Source organism: Squalius cephalus (genome assembly GCF_949319135.1).
Source record: "Squalius cephalus genome assembly, chromosome: 5".
In the NCBI taxonomy this organism is placed as follows: domain Eukaryota; kingdom Metazoa; phylum Chordata; class Actinopteri; order Cypriniformes; family Leuciscidae; genus Squalius; species Squalius cephalus.
The window spans coordinates 3,332,082-3,351,292 of record NC_137126.1 but is presented as its reverse complement, the minus strand read 5'-3'; the positions used below and the strand labels follow the sequence as shown (position 1 = coordinate 3,351,292).

Sequence of the window (19,211 nt, the reverse complement as noted above, 5' to 3'; positions counted from 1 at the left end):
GGGGAAAAATCACCTTATTATCATTTAATTGATTGGTTATCAGGGCACACGTGATCCAAGTTGAGCCATGAACACTCGTATCTCCCTTTTTTCTTTTTTGCAGATTTATATAACCAGAAAAAAGGAACAGCACAATAATAAGGTTAAATAATTTCTTTGAATAAATCGTCAAAATGTCTTTGTTATTTATAAGTCTAAGGGATGAAATAAGAGTTAAATTCAGCAAGAAAAAGAGGACTACAAAGGAGGCATAAGCCATTTAGCTTGTGAATTGGGAATTTTACATGCAAGATAAAGAAATCAACCACAAATGCAAGGGACAACATCTTTGGGATTTCATAATAAAAGATGACCTCTTTGAGAACGAAGGTGTGGGTCACGTTTGTAGGGTTAAACATAAGAACTTGAGTCAACCCAAAATGTATTGGTTATACTACTCATATCTATTTCCCAATAATAATAAGACCATCGCTGGCTAATGGTTGCAAACCAATCACATTATAGCCTGTACACCATTGACTAGGGTGACCACCTGCTAATAAGCCCAAGGGGGGACAAGGGGTATGTTTCTGAGGGACAATGTGGGACACTGTCTGGCGCGGCGGTGCCCCCACCCCACGGGCAGACTCACTGATAGTGGTTTACCCATTTCTAGCACATACCACCTTGCATAGTATTAATAATGCCCTAGCTATTCTCCTAAACGTGTCATTTTTGATGTATGCTCATGAATAGGCCAACCAATGTGTATTTTTTTTTTCTAAATAAAGACTCATAATATTTTGAACATTCAATGAATTGACAGATGTACTTCCACTTAAGATTTACTATTTAATTTGATTTATTTTTCATTACAATTTATTTACTTTAAATAAATTAATAAATTATAATATAAATTTATAGGATTAACAGGAATTGTAGTTGCTCAACACCACAGGAACAGTTAAAAAAAAAGTATTTAAAAAAAATACGATTGACCTCGTATTCCCCTCCCTCCATGTCCGATTGAGAAGGACGTTTTGCAAAGGTCACAAAAAGCCCTCTCGGTATCCCCCTCAACACCTTTCAGCCACAAATATTCATTTCCCCATTCTTGTTTCTTGTACTCACACCTTCTCTTTTTAATTGATGATGGCGTTGCCTCTCAGACAGTCTCCTTCTCGAATTTTTCGAATTGGAAAGCGCGCATCTAAAAGTTCCTTCCCAGTGTGTCTGGTATGCGCGTGCGTGCGCTGTCATGACAACAACGAAAAAGTTGACAACAACCTAGTCAGCAGTTCAACTGAGGGGTGGGTGTGGCAACAATAGTATGGGGTGAGATTTCGGTCACAATTCTGCGCGCGCAAGATCACATTTTGAGCGTGCAAAAGGGCATTTCGCACGCGCGTGAACTGAGTTTTGCGGAGAAATGTTCGTCTCGCAGATAAGAAAATATTGCGAGCGAACGAAAATCAATTTTGCATTTAAAATAAGAATTTGGATGTGCGCGGACGTTCTCTTTCGCGTGTGCAAAGTTTAACTTTCTTGCTCCTTTCATACCAGCCGTGAGCGCTCTCTAAGCGCAGACAGCTCGCTTGCTCAACACAACCCAGCATTACAATATGCCATAATTCCAGCCAATCAGAGATGAGACTGCTAAATTCTGATTGGCTGGCTTGAAAACCATTCACAAGACTCCCTGCATCACCGACTGCGGAAGAGAACTAGTGTAGTTGAGTTTATTATTTATGAAAAATATTCAAAAACTTCACTGTAATTCACTGTATTGTTGGCAAATTCAGTTCACACATCACTGCTGTCCTGATGGTTATACTACAAGACTTACTTTGTATAAATATAGTTTTGCGTATTTTTTACGATTATTATTTATGAAAAATATTCAAAAACTTCACTGTAATTCACTGTATTGTTGGCAAATTCAGTTCACACATCACTGCTGTCCTGATGGTTATACAACAACGCTTATTTTGGGAAAAATATAGATTTTAAATTGTATTGTAAATGTAGAAGTTTTATGATTTTTATGAAAAATATTCAATAACATAACTGTAATTCACTGTATTGTTGCCAAATTCAGTTCACACATCACTGCTGTCCTGATGGTTATACTACAACACTTATTTTGGGAAAAATATATATTTTAAATTATATATACAATTGTAAATGTATAATTTTTATGAAAAATATTCAATAACATAACTGTAATTCACTGTATTGTTGCCAAATTCAGTTCACACATCACTGCTGTCCTGATGGTTATACTACAACACTTATTTTGGGGAAAATATATTTTAAGTTTTATATACAATTGTACATTTATGATATGAAAAATATTCTAATTTACTGTATTGTTGCCAAATTCAGTTCACACATCGCTGCTGTCCTGATGGTTATACTACAACACTTATTTTAGGGAAAAATATATATTTTAATTTGTATATACAATTGTAAATGTATAATTATTATGATTTTTATGAAAAATATTCAATAACATAACTTTAATTCACTGTATTGTTGCCAAATTAAGTTCACACATCACTGATGTCCAAAGTTATTGAATATTTTCATAAAAATCATTAAAAAAATCATAAATTTACAATTGTATATACAACTTAATTTTTTGTTGTAGTATAACCATCAGGACAGCAGTGATGTGTGAACTGAATTTGGCAACAATACAGTGAATTACAGTAAAGTTATTGAATATTTTTCATAAAAATCATAAAAAATTATACATTTAGGCCTACAGTACAATTGTATATACAATTTGAATTTAAAATATATATTTTACCAAAATAAGTGTTGTTGTATAACCTTCAGGACAGCAGTGATGTGTGAACTGAATTTGGCAACAATACAGTAAATTACAGTGAAGTTATTGAATATTTTTCATAAAAATCATAAAACTTCTACATTTACAATAGTATATACAATTTAAAATCTATATTTTTCCCAAAATAAGCGTTGTTGTATAACCATCAGGACAGCAGTGATGTGTGAACTGAATTTGCCAACAATACAGTGAATTACAGTGAAGTTTTTGAATATTTTTCATAAATAATAATCGTAAAAAATACGCAAAACTATATTTATACAAAGTAAGTCTTGTAGTATAACCATCAGGACAGCAGTGATGTGTGAACTGAATTTGCCAACAATACAGTGAATTACAGTGAAGTTTTTGAATATTTTTCATAAATAATAAACTCAACTACACTAGTTCTCTTCCGCAGTCGGTGATGCAGGGAGTCTTGTGAATGGTTTTCAAGCCAGCCAATCAGAATTTAGCAGTCTCATCTCTGATTGGCTGGAATTATGCCATATTGTAACACTGGGTTGTGTTGAGCAAGCGAGCTGTCTGCGCTTAGAGAGCGCTCACGGCTGGTATGAAAGGAGCAAGAAAGTTAAACTTTGCACACGCGAAAGAGAACGTCCGCGCACATCCAAATTCTTATTTTAAATGCAAAATTGATTTTCGTTCGCTCGCAATATTTTCTTATCTGCGAGACGAACATTTCTTCGCAAAACTCAGTTCACGCGCGTGCGAAATGCCCTTTTGCACGCTCAAAATGTGATCTTGCGCGCGCAGAATTGTGACCGAAATCTCACCCCATACAATAGCGTGCTGAAATGTCAAGTAATGTTCGTTTGTCTGCTTGGGGCTCGAGTATATAGAGCGACCAACTTTTTTTTGAGCAAGCATAGATTATGCGTGACACGGTCTCAATTTGCGTGACGCGTGAATTGGGCTTCAAACGCTGTGCGCGCACGCGCTACGCGGGACGGGTGGTCACCCTACCATTGACTCGCTTTCTGAGTTTTACAAATGTCACTTTTGCTTGTACCTAATCAGCAGTGCCATAAACTGAATAAAACTGTAAACTGCTTTCTGTCTCTTTGCCAGTGTAGCGCCGCATTACGGTTCGCTTTACAGAGGCTCTGGCACAGCTCGCCAGTCAAGACTATTTTTGCAACGCGTTTTCACAGAGCGCATGTCCCTACTGGCGCACGGTCGCAGTCTGTGAATCTGATGTGAAAACACAGGCAGAATAAATAACACATTCATAAATGATTGTGATAAAGCAGCGTTTCAGCGTTTTCTTGTTCACGGTAAGTTAAAAGAAGCAATTAATTAAATGCTGCTCGTTTTACTTTGAATTATATGAATGTATATCATTTTGTGAATGAATGTAACAGTATTTAGTTGCTTCGTCTAATAATATCCAATAAATGTCCTGATATCCTGTGTGTTTTCCTCTGACTTCAGGTGTGTGTGTATGAGCACAGATATGATCCTCCTGTGTGTGTCGGATGTCAGCATCAGCTCTAATGGCTAGGATAAACAGGACATTAGTGTTGACTCTCCTCATCGCTGCCAGCTCCATATTTCTGCTCTTCCAGATCTACAACTACAGACTGTACTCGACAAAGGTGAAGAGAACAACTCAAACATGACACTCTTCTGGCCTAAATAACATTGAAACACCCTAAAAAAATAAAAAAATATATATACATATTCTCATGAAGAGTTCAGATGCAAAAGCCTCTAAGTGCCATCTGAAATGTTCTTCTAGAATGATTATTTTTTATCAAGCTCGTATATTTAAGTTCAGTAATTTCACCTAAATGGCAATGCAAATTACCTTGTAATTGTCATTTAAGTGTAATTACTGAACTTAAATATACGAGCTTGATAAAAATGACCATTCTAGAAGAAATTTTCAGATGGCACTTAGAGGCTTTTGCATCTGAACTCTTCATATTATATATATACATATATATATATATATAGAGAGAGAGAGAGAGAGAGAGAGAGAAGTAAATATTCATAAATATTTTTTACCGCCCATGAAACTGTTTTTGCAAAAACAGGCAGTAATGACACCAACATTTTAGATACCAGTGAAAATTCTCATTCCTCTCTTCCAGTTTCAATACCACAGCTAAAACTACTAAATGTATAACTAATATAAATGTAAAACATTATTAAAGACAAGTAAACAGTCAGTAATAAAATAAGAACAAGTAATAAATTACAAGCAAAAGCACAAATAAATACAATATAACAAAGATACAAATGAAATAAACAGTGCTTTTCACGTTTTCAGGAACAGAAATTTAATAAAGTAAGCAAATGTAAAATAACACTGCATAGTATTCATTGTATAAATTAAACATCCTTATTAATTAGTCCTTATTAAAGTTACAAAAGTTATTAAGTCAATTAAATAGACTGTCATTAGAATATGTTCATTTTAAAAATACAGAAAACATTTTATTTTAAAAAGTAAAGATTCTGAAAGCATTGAATGAGATCTCATAATAATTTAGTAGTAGTAACACATTCATATATTTTATTATTTTATATGATTAATATGTTTTAGTTTTTTTTTTAAATATGATGGTTTCATTATAAATATGGTGATTATCTCTAAGGTTGACATCCAACTTAATATAAGATATTCACCGTTAGAATCTAACCATGTCAACAACCGGAAAAGTCAGCCGGCTGTTTATTGTCATGTTAATTATTGTGCCTTTTACCCCAAATATCATACTTTTACATATTCTTCCGTTTTTGAAAAACTGTTGCTTTATTTACCTTGAACGAAACTGAAAATCATTAACAAGACGTTTGTCTTAAAATATAGACATTCATTTTATCGATTCTCGTTTGCTACATCTACAACATTTTAAAAACCATTAAATATTAGATCAGATTAGCACAGAATCAACTTTGCGTCAAGGATCAGACAAATTTCCACGAGTTTCATCAAAAGCGGTTGTTAGAGTCAATATTTTTATCCCTTAAAACTCATCTTTGATCACCAAAATTAGGTATTTAAAAAATTCTCCTTAAAAAACAACAACTTCATGCCTTAAAATATCTTGAATATAACTCGACACCCTTGCCTCATTTAGTATACGCGGTTCTATGAATATGCAAATGAGCCCCGCCTCCACTCACTCACTCAGCTCAGCGATCCACTGGTTGACGATCACACGTTGATCTGATTGGTTACAAGGTAGTTTGTGACGTCAGAAACACCAGCGATTTCACTGCAGTTTTAAGGAGAAAATACTCAGCAATGCTGTCGACTTATGAATTTACACATGGTTTGTCTTAAAGCATATTAAAAACACCACATAGACATATAAACAACATTAAAAGCTTGATTTTCACCACAGGGTGACTTTAAGAAAAGCGCTGAGCTGGATTTTTGTGCCATCTAGTGGTTTAAAAGGGCCTTTAGCCCGTTGTACCCTATATATATATGAGTATGTGTGTGTCTGTGTAATACTGTATATTAATGTAAGTTATAAATGAACGGCTCATGCACTCAAGTTTGTTGATTGATATCCTGATATAATGACATTATTTCTTTCACTGCAGAACGGGCTTGATGTTTTTAACAGTAAAAGATATCTGTCTGGGAAAGAGGCACATTTGGTGAGTCTGATTTAATGGTAAGACTTGCACATGAATGCCTTTAATCCTCCTCGGCTAATTTTGTGTCTTGTGTGTTTTTTCTAATCCAGCATTTGCTGAAGAAGTTCCTGGGTCTGGTCCACAAGTTTAAATTGCCCGTGTTTCTGGTTGACACCGCCTCTCTGACCCTCCTGTCCCAGGATGGCGTTCTGTATCGGGACAGTCGTCTGAACGAGCCTCACTGCAGCTTCTTCTGCACACACAGAGACTTCACCACATTCGCACTGTATGGAAACCTCTGGAAATATGATGTGAGGAAATCAATACAATCATGTTGGAAGTCATTACTTTCATCCAGCCAAGACTTGTATCACCACGAAGTTACAAAATACATTATGACGGGGACATGAAATATCGATTTGAGAATAAATGTTAAAAATCGCATACATTTTATTATCTAATAATAATTCTAGTAACAAGACAAACATGTCAACAATATTACTGTAGTCCTACTAAAGTGCAACAGTCGTGTTCTGGAAGTAAAAGTCATTATTTTTCTCCATGGGAAAATTATATTAACCTTATATAACCTTATATTAACTTATAAACCATTAAACACAGACCTGTTGTGAGGTAGAGCTGTGGTAATATATATTAACGTATATACATATGCATATTTGCAATGGACTTATTACTGTACATTTTTAATCAGGGCTGCACGATTTGGTGGAAAAATCTAATTGCGATTTAAAAAAAAAATGTTTTTTATTAAAATTGTGATTTAAAATGCAATATTATTTTAAAACAAATTAAATAAATATATATACATATGCTGTGTTTGTTTATAGGGCTGCACAATTTGGCCCATCATTTTGTTCTTATATATTGTCTAATAATAATAATAATTATTATTATTATTGCTAAATAAAAATATTAAACAAAAAAAGAAATATTAATATTGTAATAATAGTCACTTTCATTATCAAACATAAGATTAGAGTATTTAAAAATGAATATAACAATATAATAAGAAAATAATAATAATATTTTTATTTTACAGAAAACTTATTTTACGAAAAACTGCGGGATTATTTGCAGGCAGCCTATGAGTATAAATCATTAGAAAGGTCTAAGGATTTATTATAAAATATTATATTATTATGAAAAAAATCTGAGACGCCATATCGCGATTTCGGTTATAATTTCGATTATTCGTGCAGCACTTATTTTAATATGTATTTTCAACATTTTTAAATGATAGTCTCCATTGTATGCTGTTTGCAATGGTTCATGGGTTTGTAGTTCTTTCCCTCACTAGAGCTGTTTAGTACACAGTCTTTTGTCCTATTTTTAAATATATTGCTTCATATCAAAGTTTGTAATGTAGTGATTTATCTCGTAGCTGGTTGGTTTGGTTAATGGGTTATAATGCTTTTTGAAAATCCCTGTAGGAGGAATGAATGGAGAAAATACTTTGAAAAAGTGTGCAGGCACTAAAACATGAAATGACACACACAGAGTTCTTCTTAAAGGGGCACTGTGTGATTTTTAGCGGCATCTAGTGGTGAGGTTGCGAATTGCAACCAACAGAAGTTACGGTGGCTGACAGGAAAAGATGTCGTCTGACACCAGATAATAGCCAGTTTAAGCAATGAGGTTTCTTAATTATTCAGTAAAATTATGTTATTGCGAATATTATTGTTACTTGTTCATTATTGTGTCAGTGTTTTATTCGCTGACTTTAGCTAGCTTCTTTACACAAAGAACAACATAGTAACGAAACGCGTTTATCCGTTAAGGGCCACTGTAGAAACATGTCAGTGTACGGGGACCCGCGGTTCAAAACATAACGGTTCATTATGTAAGGTCTTTATACACCACTGAAAACATAGTTATGTATATGATATTGTATTTCTGTCAACAGATCCTCCTAAATATTACGCAATGCATCAGTTTAACTGAAGAATGAAAGCTCTTCTGTGTGTGTGCAGGCCGCGCTGTTGGAGGCGTCAGCTGAGCGAGGTCTGGAGCTGATGGAGATTCGTGGGAAAGATCCCAGACTGATCAGCATGGACGATCTGACGGCCAAAGAGATCCCACTGCACTTCTTGTTCCGCTTTAACAGTCGTGTGGTTCATGTGGTGGTTCTGTACGAGCGCAGTGGGAAGTACCTGTGGCACGGGCCTCTCCGGCTGGGAGACGGCATGGACCGGACCTTCGCCGCATTCGGGAAACTGGACTTTGGCCGTTATGCCGGGGCTTATGACAGGTGACGCCATGATCACTGCATGCACACACACATGACGAGTACTCAAAGGTTCAGTCTGTAATGCCTGGTTCAGATTACACGATTGTTTTGTCTGTTACGATAGTCACTGTGTCAGATTAAGCGATTTTGACTCCTAAAATCTTGTGTCGTGGATAAGAAACATGTCAGAAACGTGCGGTCTCACACGCACACATACGCACACAGTCACTCGCACAACATGCATACAATATTGCGCGTACTCACACACGCACGCACACACACACGCACACACTCACTCACACTCTCACTCACACACACTCGCTCACACTCTCACTCACACACACTCGCTCACACTCTCACTCACACACACTCGCTCACACTCTCACTCACACACACACGCACACACACACACACACTTGCTCACGCTCACACAAACTCGCTCACTCACTCACTCACTCACAAAAACAAAAAAAATCTTACCAACACCAAACTTTTGAACAGTAGTGTGAGTGTGATATTAATCTTAAGGGATCATTTTTTATTATATAAGGGAAAGAAACTTAAGATTAGACATACATTGTTTAATTTCATGACTTTTCCAGGCCGGAGCTCATTCTCACCACTCTTGATGGTCTTGATATAAGAATCCCCAAAAACTTCTCTGGTTTCCTCCGAGAGTTTTCCGGCAGTCGCTTTCTGGAGTGTCGCAGTAGAGAAGCCAAGGCCTTCTACCAGGTACTGATGTTTCATGGGAAATATAAATATAAATGCTTGAATATCTTTCTTGGACTTAGAGCTGCACGATTGATCGTTAAAAGATTGCAATCTGGATTTAAACACTCACATGATCTTATTCATAAATGACAGCGATTCGGCTCTGTCTATTTAACCTTTGGCAAGTCCAATCACAGTGAACACTCAGATCTGCGTTCTGAGCCAGAGAGAGCAGAGGTCATGTTTAGATGTGAAACAGCTTTTCAAACACACAGTATCATTATACAATAATTCTAATTATTACAGAAGTACTGGGATAAAAGTTCGGATATAAACACTGATGTCTACGGTAGTGATCAAAATAGAGTAAATCACCTTTTGAAAGTAACTTGACACTTCAAATAGCGGTTTTATCGATTACATCGTTACACCAGTAGGTGGCGACAAGTGACTGTTAAACAATGTATTTGTCATTTAATCATGAGATTTGTTCAAAAACGCTGATTCATCCAGTAATTAAACAAGTGAAGTCTTCATTCAAACCAATTATAAAAATCAATTAAACATTTTAGTAAACAGACATTTAAAATTGTGTCAGAACCTCTAGTAAATTAGGCTACATGTTAATTTGTTTAATTTTCTATTCATAATCATGGGAGAATTGGGATCTCTATTTGAAACAAACTAAAAAAAATGTGATTCTCAATTTCGTGCAGCTCTGCCTGTTAGTAATAATATCAATCAATGTTTTGCCTGATTTAAGCAATGCATTGGGCTCAGTGTCTAAATAATGTTGTGCAGCTGTACCCAGAAGACACCTCTGCAGAGGCTGTGGACTTTAAGATGAGGGCTAAAAGTCTGCTTCATCTTGCTTCAAAAGTCCTCTCTGCGCTCGGAGTGCCTTTCTGGCTCAGCAGTGGAACCTGTCTCGGTAAGAAGCGCTGACACTTACATTCATACATGCTTTAAACTCCTTTTAAATACAATGAATCACAGCCTATACACTACCGGTCAAAAGTTTGATTTTTTTATGATTTTGAAAGTCTCTCCAACACATTTATTTGATCTAAAATACAGTTCAAACAGTAATATTGTGAAATATTATTACAATTTAAAAGAACTGTTTTCTATGTGAATATATATTTTAAAATGTAATTTATTACTGTGATCAAAGCTGAATTTTCAGCATCATTACTCCAGTCTTCAGTCACATTATTCTTATATGCTGAACTTACAGCGTCATGTGACCATGCACACCAATGGCAAAAAATTTTAACAGAATATTGCAGTCCAAACTGTTTAAAATCCATTAGCAAAATATCTTTTATAAAACTGCTGTCACCTTTTGGCAGATAGATGGCACTGTTGCACACAAGAATGGTTAGGTGTCAAAAACCTTTTGATCATTTTTGTCCAGCTTGTTCTAAATCAGATATGAGACAAATTTGGGGAAGCTCCAATTAATTTTGAAGGAAGAGTTAAAAAAAACGTGTCCTTTCTGTGAAATAAAAATGACACTTGCAGAAGGGTGGACCATGGAAGATATGGAATCTTTGTACTCGGACCAAGAACAATAGAGCAAATTAATCAGAAGTAATAAGGAAGGCATGGAGCCACTAGCCGCGTTTCCACAGTCGGGCCAGTGCGAGCCAGGGCTTCAAACGGGCCGGGCGGGGCTAATAGCCTCGGGTCTGGAGCAACGAGCCTAAAATCTGCTGTGTTACTTTCCACTGTCGGGCCAGAAGCTCCACAGCGCTTCACTAAAACACGCCGTAACACGCCTCTCTGGAACAACGGCACACTAACACATCATTTCACCAACAAATGGAAGTTTTATCAGAAAACCAATCAGAAAAAAATCACTGGAAACAGCGTGATCGCAAAACAAACATGATAAAAGCGACCGTTTGCTGGCATTTTTGTTGTTTACTTGAATATTTAAAACCCAAGCATCGATGTTTTACCACAGGTTTACAATAAAAAGTGATACAATGATCATAATAAATCAGTATGTGTCAAAATTGCATATTAGTCACACAGAAATAAAGTGGTTTACCGTTAGGTAAATTTATTTTCACAAAAGAAAGAGGACACACTTATTCAGTCGAGGCTGTTTCTGTTTATTTGGTAGTTACAGGACATATTTACATCACATTTAGAAAGAATGATTATTTCTACAAATATATGCCACCATAAATACGACCTGAGGAGCTTTAGCACTCTCTCCCAGTAGGCTACACTTATATTTTCAGTCAGAGAAACAGAGTAAGCTCCCAAAAAAAAAGTTGCTTTATTTTACGATAGTCCGGTATAAAGAGACAAGACGTAGGCTACTGACAGATAAAATACAAACATGATTGTGATAGCCTGTATGATTTTTCTGATTTCTGTAAGGACCACCCATTGGCCCAACGACGGAATCCAACGGCCTGGCGAAGGCATAATGCGTGTATGTCTTTTCAGCGCTCCAGTGAAGTTCACTTAATTTATTGGAATTTAGTTTTAGTATTACTTTAGCTCTACGCGTAATCTGACTCCAATTTCAAATGATAATCAAATTTAGATCGTATTTCTGATTAGAAAATAATCATAAATATTGATTATGAATTAATTTAGATCTTTGATTATTCTGAGCATCTCATAATTTCAAATATTCGTTCATTACGGACCTAGTGTCGCTTTGAGACGTCACGTCGCGAATGTGCGCTCACGGCACAAACTAGCCAGTCCTGAAATAGTCAGAGGGTGCAGTGCAAGTATTTTACCCTATGCAGCCGCTCACTGCAGACCCATAGGTGTAATTTTTTATAATATTTGCAGCGTACAACATGCTAAGTCAGGAGATAGTCAGAAATCAGAAGGTCTTCCTAACATGTGCCCCATGGTCCATTCAAAGTGCCTTCAGTTTGATCTATCCTGGACAAAGATTTGCGGAAACACTAGACTACACATTAATCTACTAAAATGAATGATTTCTAAAACTTCAGAATAAATCAAGATGTAACATTTATTTGTCAGGTAAAAATGTATCATGCCAATTACAGAAGTAAATGATAAAAAGCCAATTCAGAAAAATACATGACATCATTTACTCAAAGATGACTCTAAAAGTAAGTAATGTTTTCCTGACAGAGACACACAGTGGTGTGTGAGTGCTTTCCAACAGGAAAACACTGAAACATCACTATGGGGGATTCCTGGTAAAGACTAAAGAGTCCCAAAGACTGCTCTGTCACCTCACCTTAAATACCAGACCAGAACAAAAGGGGTTATACAAATGTTGTTTAGAGTTGTTTGGGCAAATCCATGTACCCCAGGGGGGTAGCACCTGGTTTTGGGAGATATTATAAAGAGATATTAGCCAGAGAGGAGAAACAGGATTCTCCTAAGTTCTCAATCTTTCTCATTAAACCAGAAATTAACACTTAAAATGATACCAAACATGAAAAGGAAAAACAACATATTCACAAGATACATCATATGTGTTATATAGACATTCTTAATGAACTTTCAGTGCCTTGAGGAGAGAGAGGGGGGATGAGTTGAAGCCAAACAAGGGGACAAGGAGATAAGTTTGGGCAGGACAAGGTTCTGTGCTCTGTCTTTGCTATCTGCTGTCCAGGGTGCATTTTATGGCTTTATTGCAAGGTGCGTTTTGTTTTAGCAGGAAAATCAGTTCTTACATTTCTTCAAGCGTTCATATTTACCATGTTTACTATGGTAATGGTTAGCATGCAGTCTTTTGCATCGCGTATAAATACTTCTACCTTATATAGTGATAAGAAACCACATCGGATCACAAACAGAAGGCATTCAAACATGAAAGTGAGTTTTGAGGTAAATTATTTTAAAAGTTTGATGTTAGCTGGTATATAGAATCATCCGGCGCTGCCGTCTCCAGTCTCAGGTAAACCCCTCCTCTGTTCATAACCACTCCTCAAGCCCGAGCTGGCCCGCTTTGGATCAAGGTATTCAGCAGGCCAGAAAACCCTGGCCGTTGGCCCAGAGGAAGCCCTGACGAGGCTCAATCAAGCCCTGGAAGCGCGACTGGCCCTTGCACACACTAGCACGTGTGCTTTTAGCCCGACAGTGGAAACGTGGTACACATACCAAGTTTCATAAAATAGTACACCAATGCATTTGTAAAATACAGCATTTTACTCAAAATGGCTGACATCCAGTATGGCCGACACAAAAACACTAGCATGACCAAACATAAAAAGATCAGTCTCATTATATTGATATATTAATGGCTCAAATTCCCTCAGGGAATGATAGATGGCTGTTTTACATAGTTTTGTTTAAATACAGTGTTTTCTGAGATCCAACAGCCTTCAGTTCTATTTAACCTGCTTGCTGTCAGATTCATTGAAGCGTTATAGAAAAATGCTTGGGTCTATCAAAAATCTTCTGATATCTTGTTGCCAACATGATCTAACAATGATCTGATCCAAATTTGGTTAAGATCTGATGAACAGTCCAGGTTTTACAGAAAATGATGGAGAATCTAGTGTTGTAGAAATTGAGTAAATCATTGTGTTGTTGAAATTGAAATGGAGTAAATCATTTTGCTAAATATGAGCCAAGAAATCAGCGATTTTGTTTTTAGGCCTTAATATAAGCTTTGGTGCAAATTTCAGATGTTGGTACAGCGTTTGAGATAGAGACTCCAAATTTGCCATGGTTGATGTTCATGCTGTCTTCCATTTTTTGTGCCAAATTTCATAACTTTCCTATGTTTGGTTCTATTGTTTACGTTAACAGATGCACCTTCAAGGGCTCGGCCTCTAATTAGATTGAATAGCCCTCTTCCTCTTCTCTCCCCTTTCCCACAGGCTGGTACAGGCAGTGTAATATCATTCCCTACAGTAAAGATGTTGATCTGGGCATTTGGATCAAAGATTATAGGGATGACATCACTCAGGCGTTTCAGAAGGCTGGTCTCCCACTGAAACACAAGTTCGGAAAGGTAAGGAGATTTTTGAGAGTTCAGGATCCCATCATTCAAGTAGTTTAGACTTGGGGCCCTATTTTAACGATCTAAGCACATGGTCTAAACTGCACGGCAATAGTGCACCTAGGTCGTGTCCAAATCCACTTTTGCTAGTTTAACGACGGGAAAAATAGTCGGTGCGCCCAGCGCATGGTCTAAAAGGGTTGTCTCTATTCTCTTAATGAGTAATGGGTGTGTTTTGTCTCTATTCTCTTAATGAGTAATGGGTGTGTTTTGTCTCTATTCTCTTAATGAGTAATGGGTGTGTTTTGTCTCTATTCTCTTAATGAGTAATGGGTGTGTTTTGTCTCTATTCTCTTAATGAATAATGGGTGTGTTTTGGGCGTAACGTGTAATAGACCAATCAGAGTCTCATCTCTCATTCCCTTTAAAAGCCAGTTGCGCTTGCACCATGGCGGATTCGCTATTTACATGCCGGAATTTGCAAGCGGAAAAACTGAACGCTTCTCTAGCAAGGAAACGGATCTGTTCGTGCGCGAGATTAAAGTGCAAGCAGACCTTCTACAGGACAAAGTGTACGTGTGTTGTGGTCCCGCCTATAGGTGCACACTACTAACACGCTCTTTAAATAACCAAAAAATACTGTGTCATTGACTTTAGAGCAGGTTTCAGATGGTCAATGGCTCAGTCTATTTCTGTTCCTCAAAATAGCAATGTGCCAACAATGTGCCTGAACACACACCTGCTTTTCAGACCAGCAGCTCATGGGCGCACAAATGCAAAACACTTGTGTCGTGCCGCATTGTGCCGGGTGTATGATAGGGCCTCTAATCTTGGATGCCCGAAAACAGCTGCTCGGAGGCGTTGTGAATATGGCCGCAGAGTGAACAGAGTTTCCTTGAAATGGACTTTGTTCTTTTTCTCAAGTTTCTCAACCGTTATTGCACCTCAGAAGAGCAAGAGGACACAGTGTTCTAAATATAAAAACACTGACAAACTCTACGAACGTGTTGTACCAATTAAGATACATATTAAACAGCTTGTTTTGATCCTGGTTTTAATTTTTGATTTTACCATAAACCTAGATCAGCCTTAATCCTGCTAATCTGTTACTTCAAACGCAATTAATATTTTAGTTAGGGATTAACTTTAAAGGGACAGTTCACCCAAAAATGAAAATTCTGTCATCTTTTACTCACCCTTAAGTTATTCTAAACGTTTATGAGTTTCTTTCTTCGGTTGAACACAAAAGAAGGTATTGGCAGCAGTTCTTCTAACCCTAGTTGATGGAGTGTGTAGCTTTTCAATTCTTAAATACACATGTAGGAAGAACATTATGGCCATATTCCAGGATGATAATGTCAAGATTCATCAAGCTCAGATTGTGAAAGAATGGTTGTGAGGACATGAAGAATCATTTTCACACATGAATCTGCTCCAGATATTAAATTCATTGAAAGTGTTTGGGATTTGTTGGAGGAGACTTTACAGAGTGCTGGACTCTTGCATTGTCAATATAAGATCTTGACCAAAGATGTGTGCATCTCTTCATTGAAATAACATTTATTTACAACCATGTGATGTGTCTTCCTACATAGTTAGAAATGAAAAGCTACGTCAGACACATTTTCACCCTTTATTTATTTAAATTTCAGGTGGAGGACAGTTTGGAGCTCTCCTTTCAGGGGAACGATGTGAAACTGGACATTTTCTTTTTTTATGATGAAGGTGACATCGTCTGGAATGGAGGCACGCAGGCAAAGAGTGGCAAAAAATTCAAGTGAGTATTAGAGCGTTTTCTATTATCAATTAAACATTGCTTTTAATATCAGTCACATGCTTCCAATCATGGATGTGGTTTCAGACCCCATTAATGCCTGGTATGTGAATACAGTGCCATTAGCCAATCTTTGAAACAACAAAGTGAGGTAGTCAGAAATTAATTTACCTGTCATTTATTTATTTATTAATTATTTGATTTGTTTGCACTTAAACACACAATAACAGTGAATGAATGTGAAGCAAGATAACTCATAACTCCAATTACCCAGGGTTAACTAGTTCAAGTGTGGAAAGCCCTAGAGAAAATCTGTTTTTGTTTTTTCTTTCATGAAATATCTTCTTATATTTACATTGTTTCCTGGCAGATATGTGTTCCCACGATTCAGTCTGTGTTGGGCCGAGCTGATGGAGCTGAAGGTCCAGGTTCCCTGCGAGACTAGGGACTATGTGATGGCCAACTATGGACCCAACTGGAATGTTCCTGTAAAAACCTGGGACTGGAAGAGCTCCCCGTCCAACGTCCAGGAGAATGGCGTCTGGCCTGTGCGGGAATGGGATGATGTCATTCAGGTTTACTGAAGCATCATGGGAGTTATTTGGTATACTCCCGCTGATATGGGTGACATTGCAGTTAGAGTGATTCAAACCGCTCTAAGCTACTACAAACATGAAAGCAAGTTTTAGAGCTCCCTGAAAGTCTATGGACCTTGAGTGTCTTTGTAACACTAAGAGAACATAAAATAAAATAAAAACCCTCAAGAAATAGTCATGCTTAGAATCATAGACTGTAAAAAAAAGATGGACGACACCCCTTCATTCTCTTCCATTGGTGAAAACTGAAGCCGCCACAGTCGTAATATGGCAGTTGGTGGTGCCTAAGTGACTATCACTATCAATCATGACGTCACATTCCCGTTTTTATAGCATCAAATAACTAAGACCAAACTTATTTTAAAAACGAACACTTAAATTTACATCTACCTAAAATGACAGAAAACATCTTTGGAAAAAAATGATTTGAGGTGTAATTTGATTGTTTAGTTTCCATCGCTTTCATTAGGCTTCATGGGGAGGCGGGCTTTATGACCTATACTGGGACTAGCCACCAGGGGGGTGATCGAGACACTTTGGCTTGGCTTCACTTTTCAGGACTTGAGCGGCACGCTTGCTTAGAACGTACAGAATGTGTAAAGAAAATGCTGCTGTGCACCGGCTACTGATATATGTGTTTTATTCTTGAATAATAAACTATTGTGTGAACTATTTAGGCTTTTTATACATGTAGTGATAAACATGTCTATGCCATGTCTACAAAATGTTGTATTTTAATAGATGATAAAGCTAAAGGGAAGGGTGGCCGGTATAATACTGCAAAAAGATGTACATCAAGTTGCTTAATTGAAACATATTTTACACACCTGAGATTTTGAGTGCATCAGCTATTCTGGGAACTGTTACGTGGAGCATTTCCTCCTGGTAGGGGCTCCCTAGTCAAACGCTTTCTTTATCAGGTTTGAGCAACATGTCATGTGATTCTGCAGAGTGGTGATTGGAGAAGACATTTGCTTTTATGATTGTGCCTGATGAGGTTGTGAACATTGAAAAGAGTAGGGGACCCAGTACTGAACCTTGATGCACGCCAAAGATTAGCTGGTGAAACTCAAGACACTGTGGGTTTGTGGTGTAGGGTGCTGACTGCTGATGGTCACCACTTTTATCAGTGGAAAAGGTGACAGTCATCTGGTTTAAGCCAGAGAAGAGGGGACACCCTTATGCCACCCATCTGGATGCATGAAAACACATTTTTAAGTGCTGATGCCTCAAAAATATGTTCACGATGTTCTATTTTAAATAGTTGCTTTTTCCCAGTTAGTTAATCCATTTTCATTTTACAAGTCATATTGGACTACATATTTACTACATTAAAAGGCAACATTTCACCCCTTAACTTTTTAGAAAAATGGATCTCAGAATCTCTGATCAGAATGGTGAAAAAACTACTTTAATGATGCATTTATTGTATTTAAGTATATAATTCACTACACAAGTATTATATTAAGCTTAGTGAAGGGAAGTATTTTTTATACTCAGTGAATGCTATATTCATATAAACGTAAAACACCAGCAATTCACTTTCTTTTATTTTTTTGTACAAAAGGTATCCATATAGTATCCAACAGATACAGAACAAATGGCTTAAGTCATTTTACAAACCTTCATGACATTTATCCTTTGACTGGACAGAGGAAGCAAGTGTAGGAATATTACCCACTTCCCGATCAAAACACTAGAAAACAGGCCTGGCTTCAGACAAAGCTAAAGAAACATACTTGATACAACCGTCATATTGAGCAGTGCTTTGGAATACTGGCACCTATGACCTTATTTAAATGTACAATAGAAATCACAAAGACAGGCGCAGTGTTAGCAAACACCTAAAAACTGCAATAGCCACGTAAAGAACAGACAGTCTGCTCACAATCCAAAAGCAAGGGGGAAAAAGAAACAAAAATAACATACAAAGGGGAAAGCAGCTCCATCTCAACTATGTTGAACCAGCTACAGAACCAATTATTAAAAATTGAAAAAAAAAAAAAAATGTGAGGGTAAAAATGCTTTTTGGTTTCACAGTTAAAGTTTAATGCACTGCATGCATGATGCTAACAATGGCATGGGACTGAAAGAACATTAAAAAAAATGCCCAGAAAGATTCAGTTCAGCTTTCTGATGAACATTAACTATTTAAAAAAATAATCAAAAGCTAAATCTAACACACTATCTACAAAATGAAAGAAAACAAAAACAGGTTTAAAAGCACTTCTCCCTATCTCCGGTATCGGCCCCTCTCTTTTTCCCTCTCACGATCTCGAATTCGCTCTCGTTCGCGATCACGTTCTCTGCCGCGCTCTCGCTCTCGGTCGCGGCGCCCGTCCCGGGGTCGGTCTCGCTCTCTCTGCCGGTCACGCTCGCGCGGGCGACTCCTGCGTCCACTCACCACGGCCTGCGTTCGTCTCAGGAAATCGTCCACACGCATATCGTAGTCATGCTGCCAAACAAAAGTTTGAAAGTACGAGTAAGCAAAA

At 37.2% G+C, this 19,211-nt stretch overlaps 2 protein-coding genes across 7 annotated transcripts in view; one reads left to right on the top strand and one right to left on the bottom strand.

Annotated features, from left to right (window-relative positions):
• The first annotated feature begins 3,983 nt into the window (after positions 1-3,983).
• On the top strand, positions 3,984-18,832 carry fktn (fukutin). The gene is made up of 10 exons (XM_079872164.1): positions 3,984-4,110; positions 4,268-4,431; positions 6,395-6,451; positions 6,541-6,741; positions 8,422-8,699; positions 9,281-9,413; positions 10,194-10,323; positions 14,228-14,361; positions 16,002-16,126; positions 16,494-18,832. Exons 2-10 carry the CDS (start codon positions 4,312-4,314, stop codon positions 16,705-16,707), a joined length of 1,392 nt encoding a protein of 463 aa, XP_079728290.1. The 5' UTR covers positions 3,984-4,110; positions 4,268-4,311; the 3' UTR covers positions 16,708-18,832.
• ythdc1 (YTH N6-methyladenosine RNA binding protein C1) overlaps positions 18,252-19,211 on the bottom strand; it is a 22,254-nt gene continuing 21,294 nt past the window's right edge. For all 6 annotated transcript variants that reach the window (XM_079872145.1, XM_079872147.1, XM_079872150.1 and 3 more), the window contains exon 16: positions 18,252-19,174. In XM_079872145.1, coding sequence (XP_079728271.1) covers positions 18,953-19,174 — 222 coding nt within the window. In that variant the 3' untranslated portion in view covers positions 18,252-18,952. The remainder of the gene's footprint in view (positions 19,175-19,211) is intronic.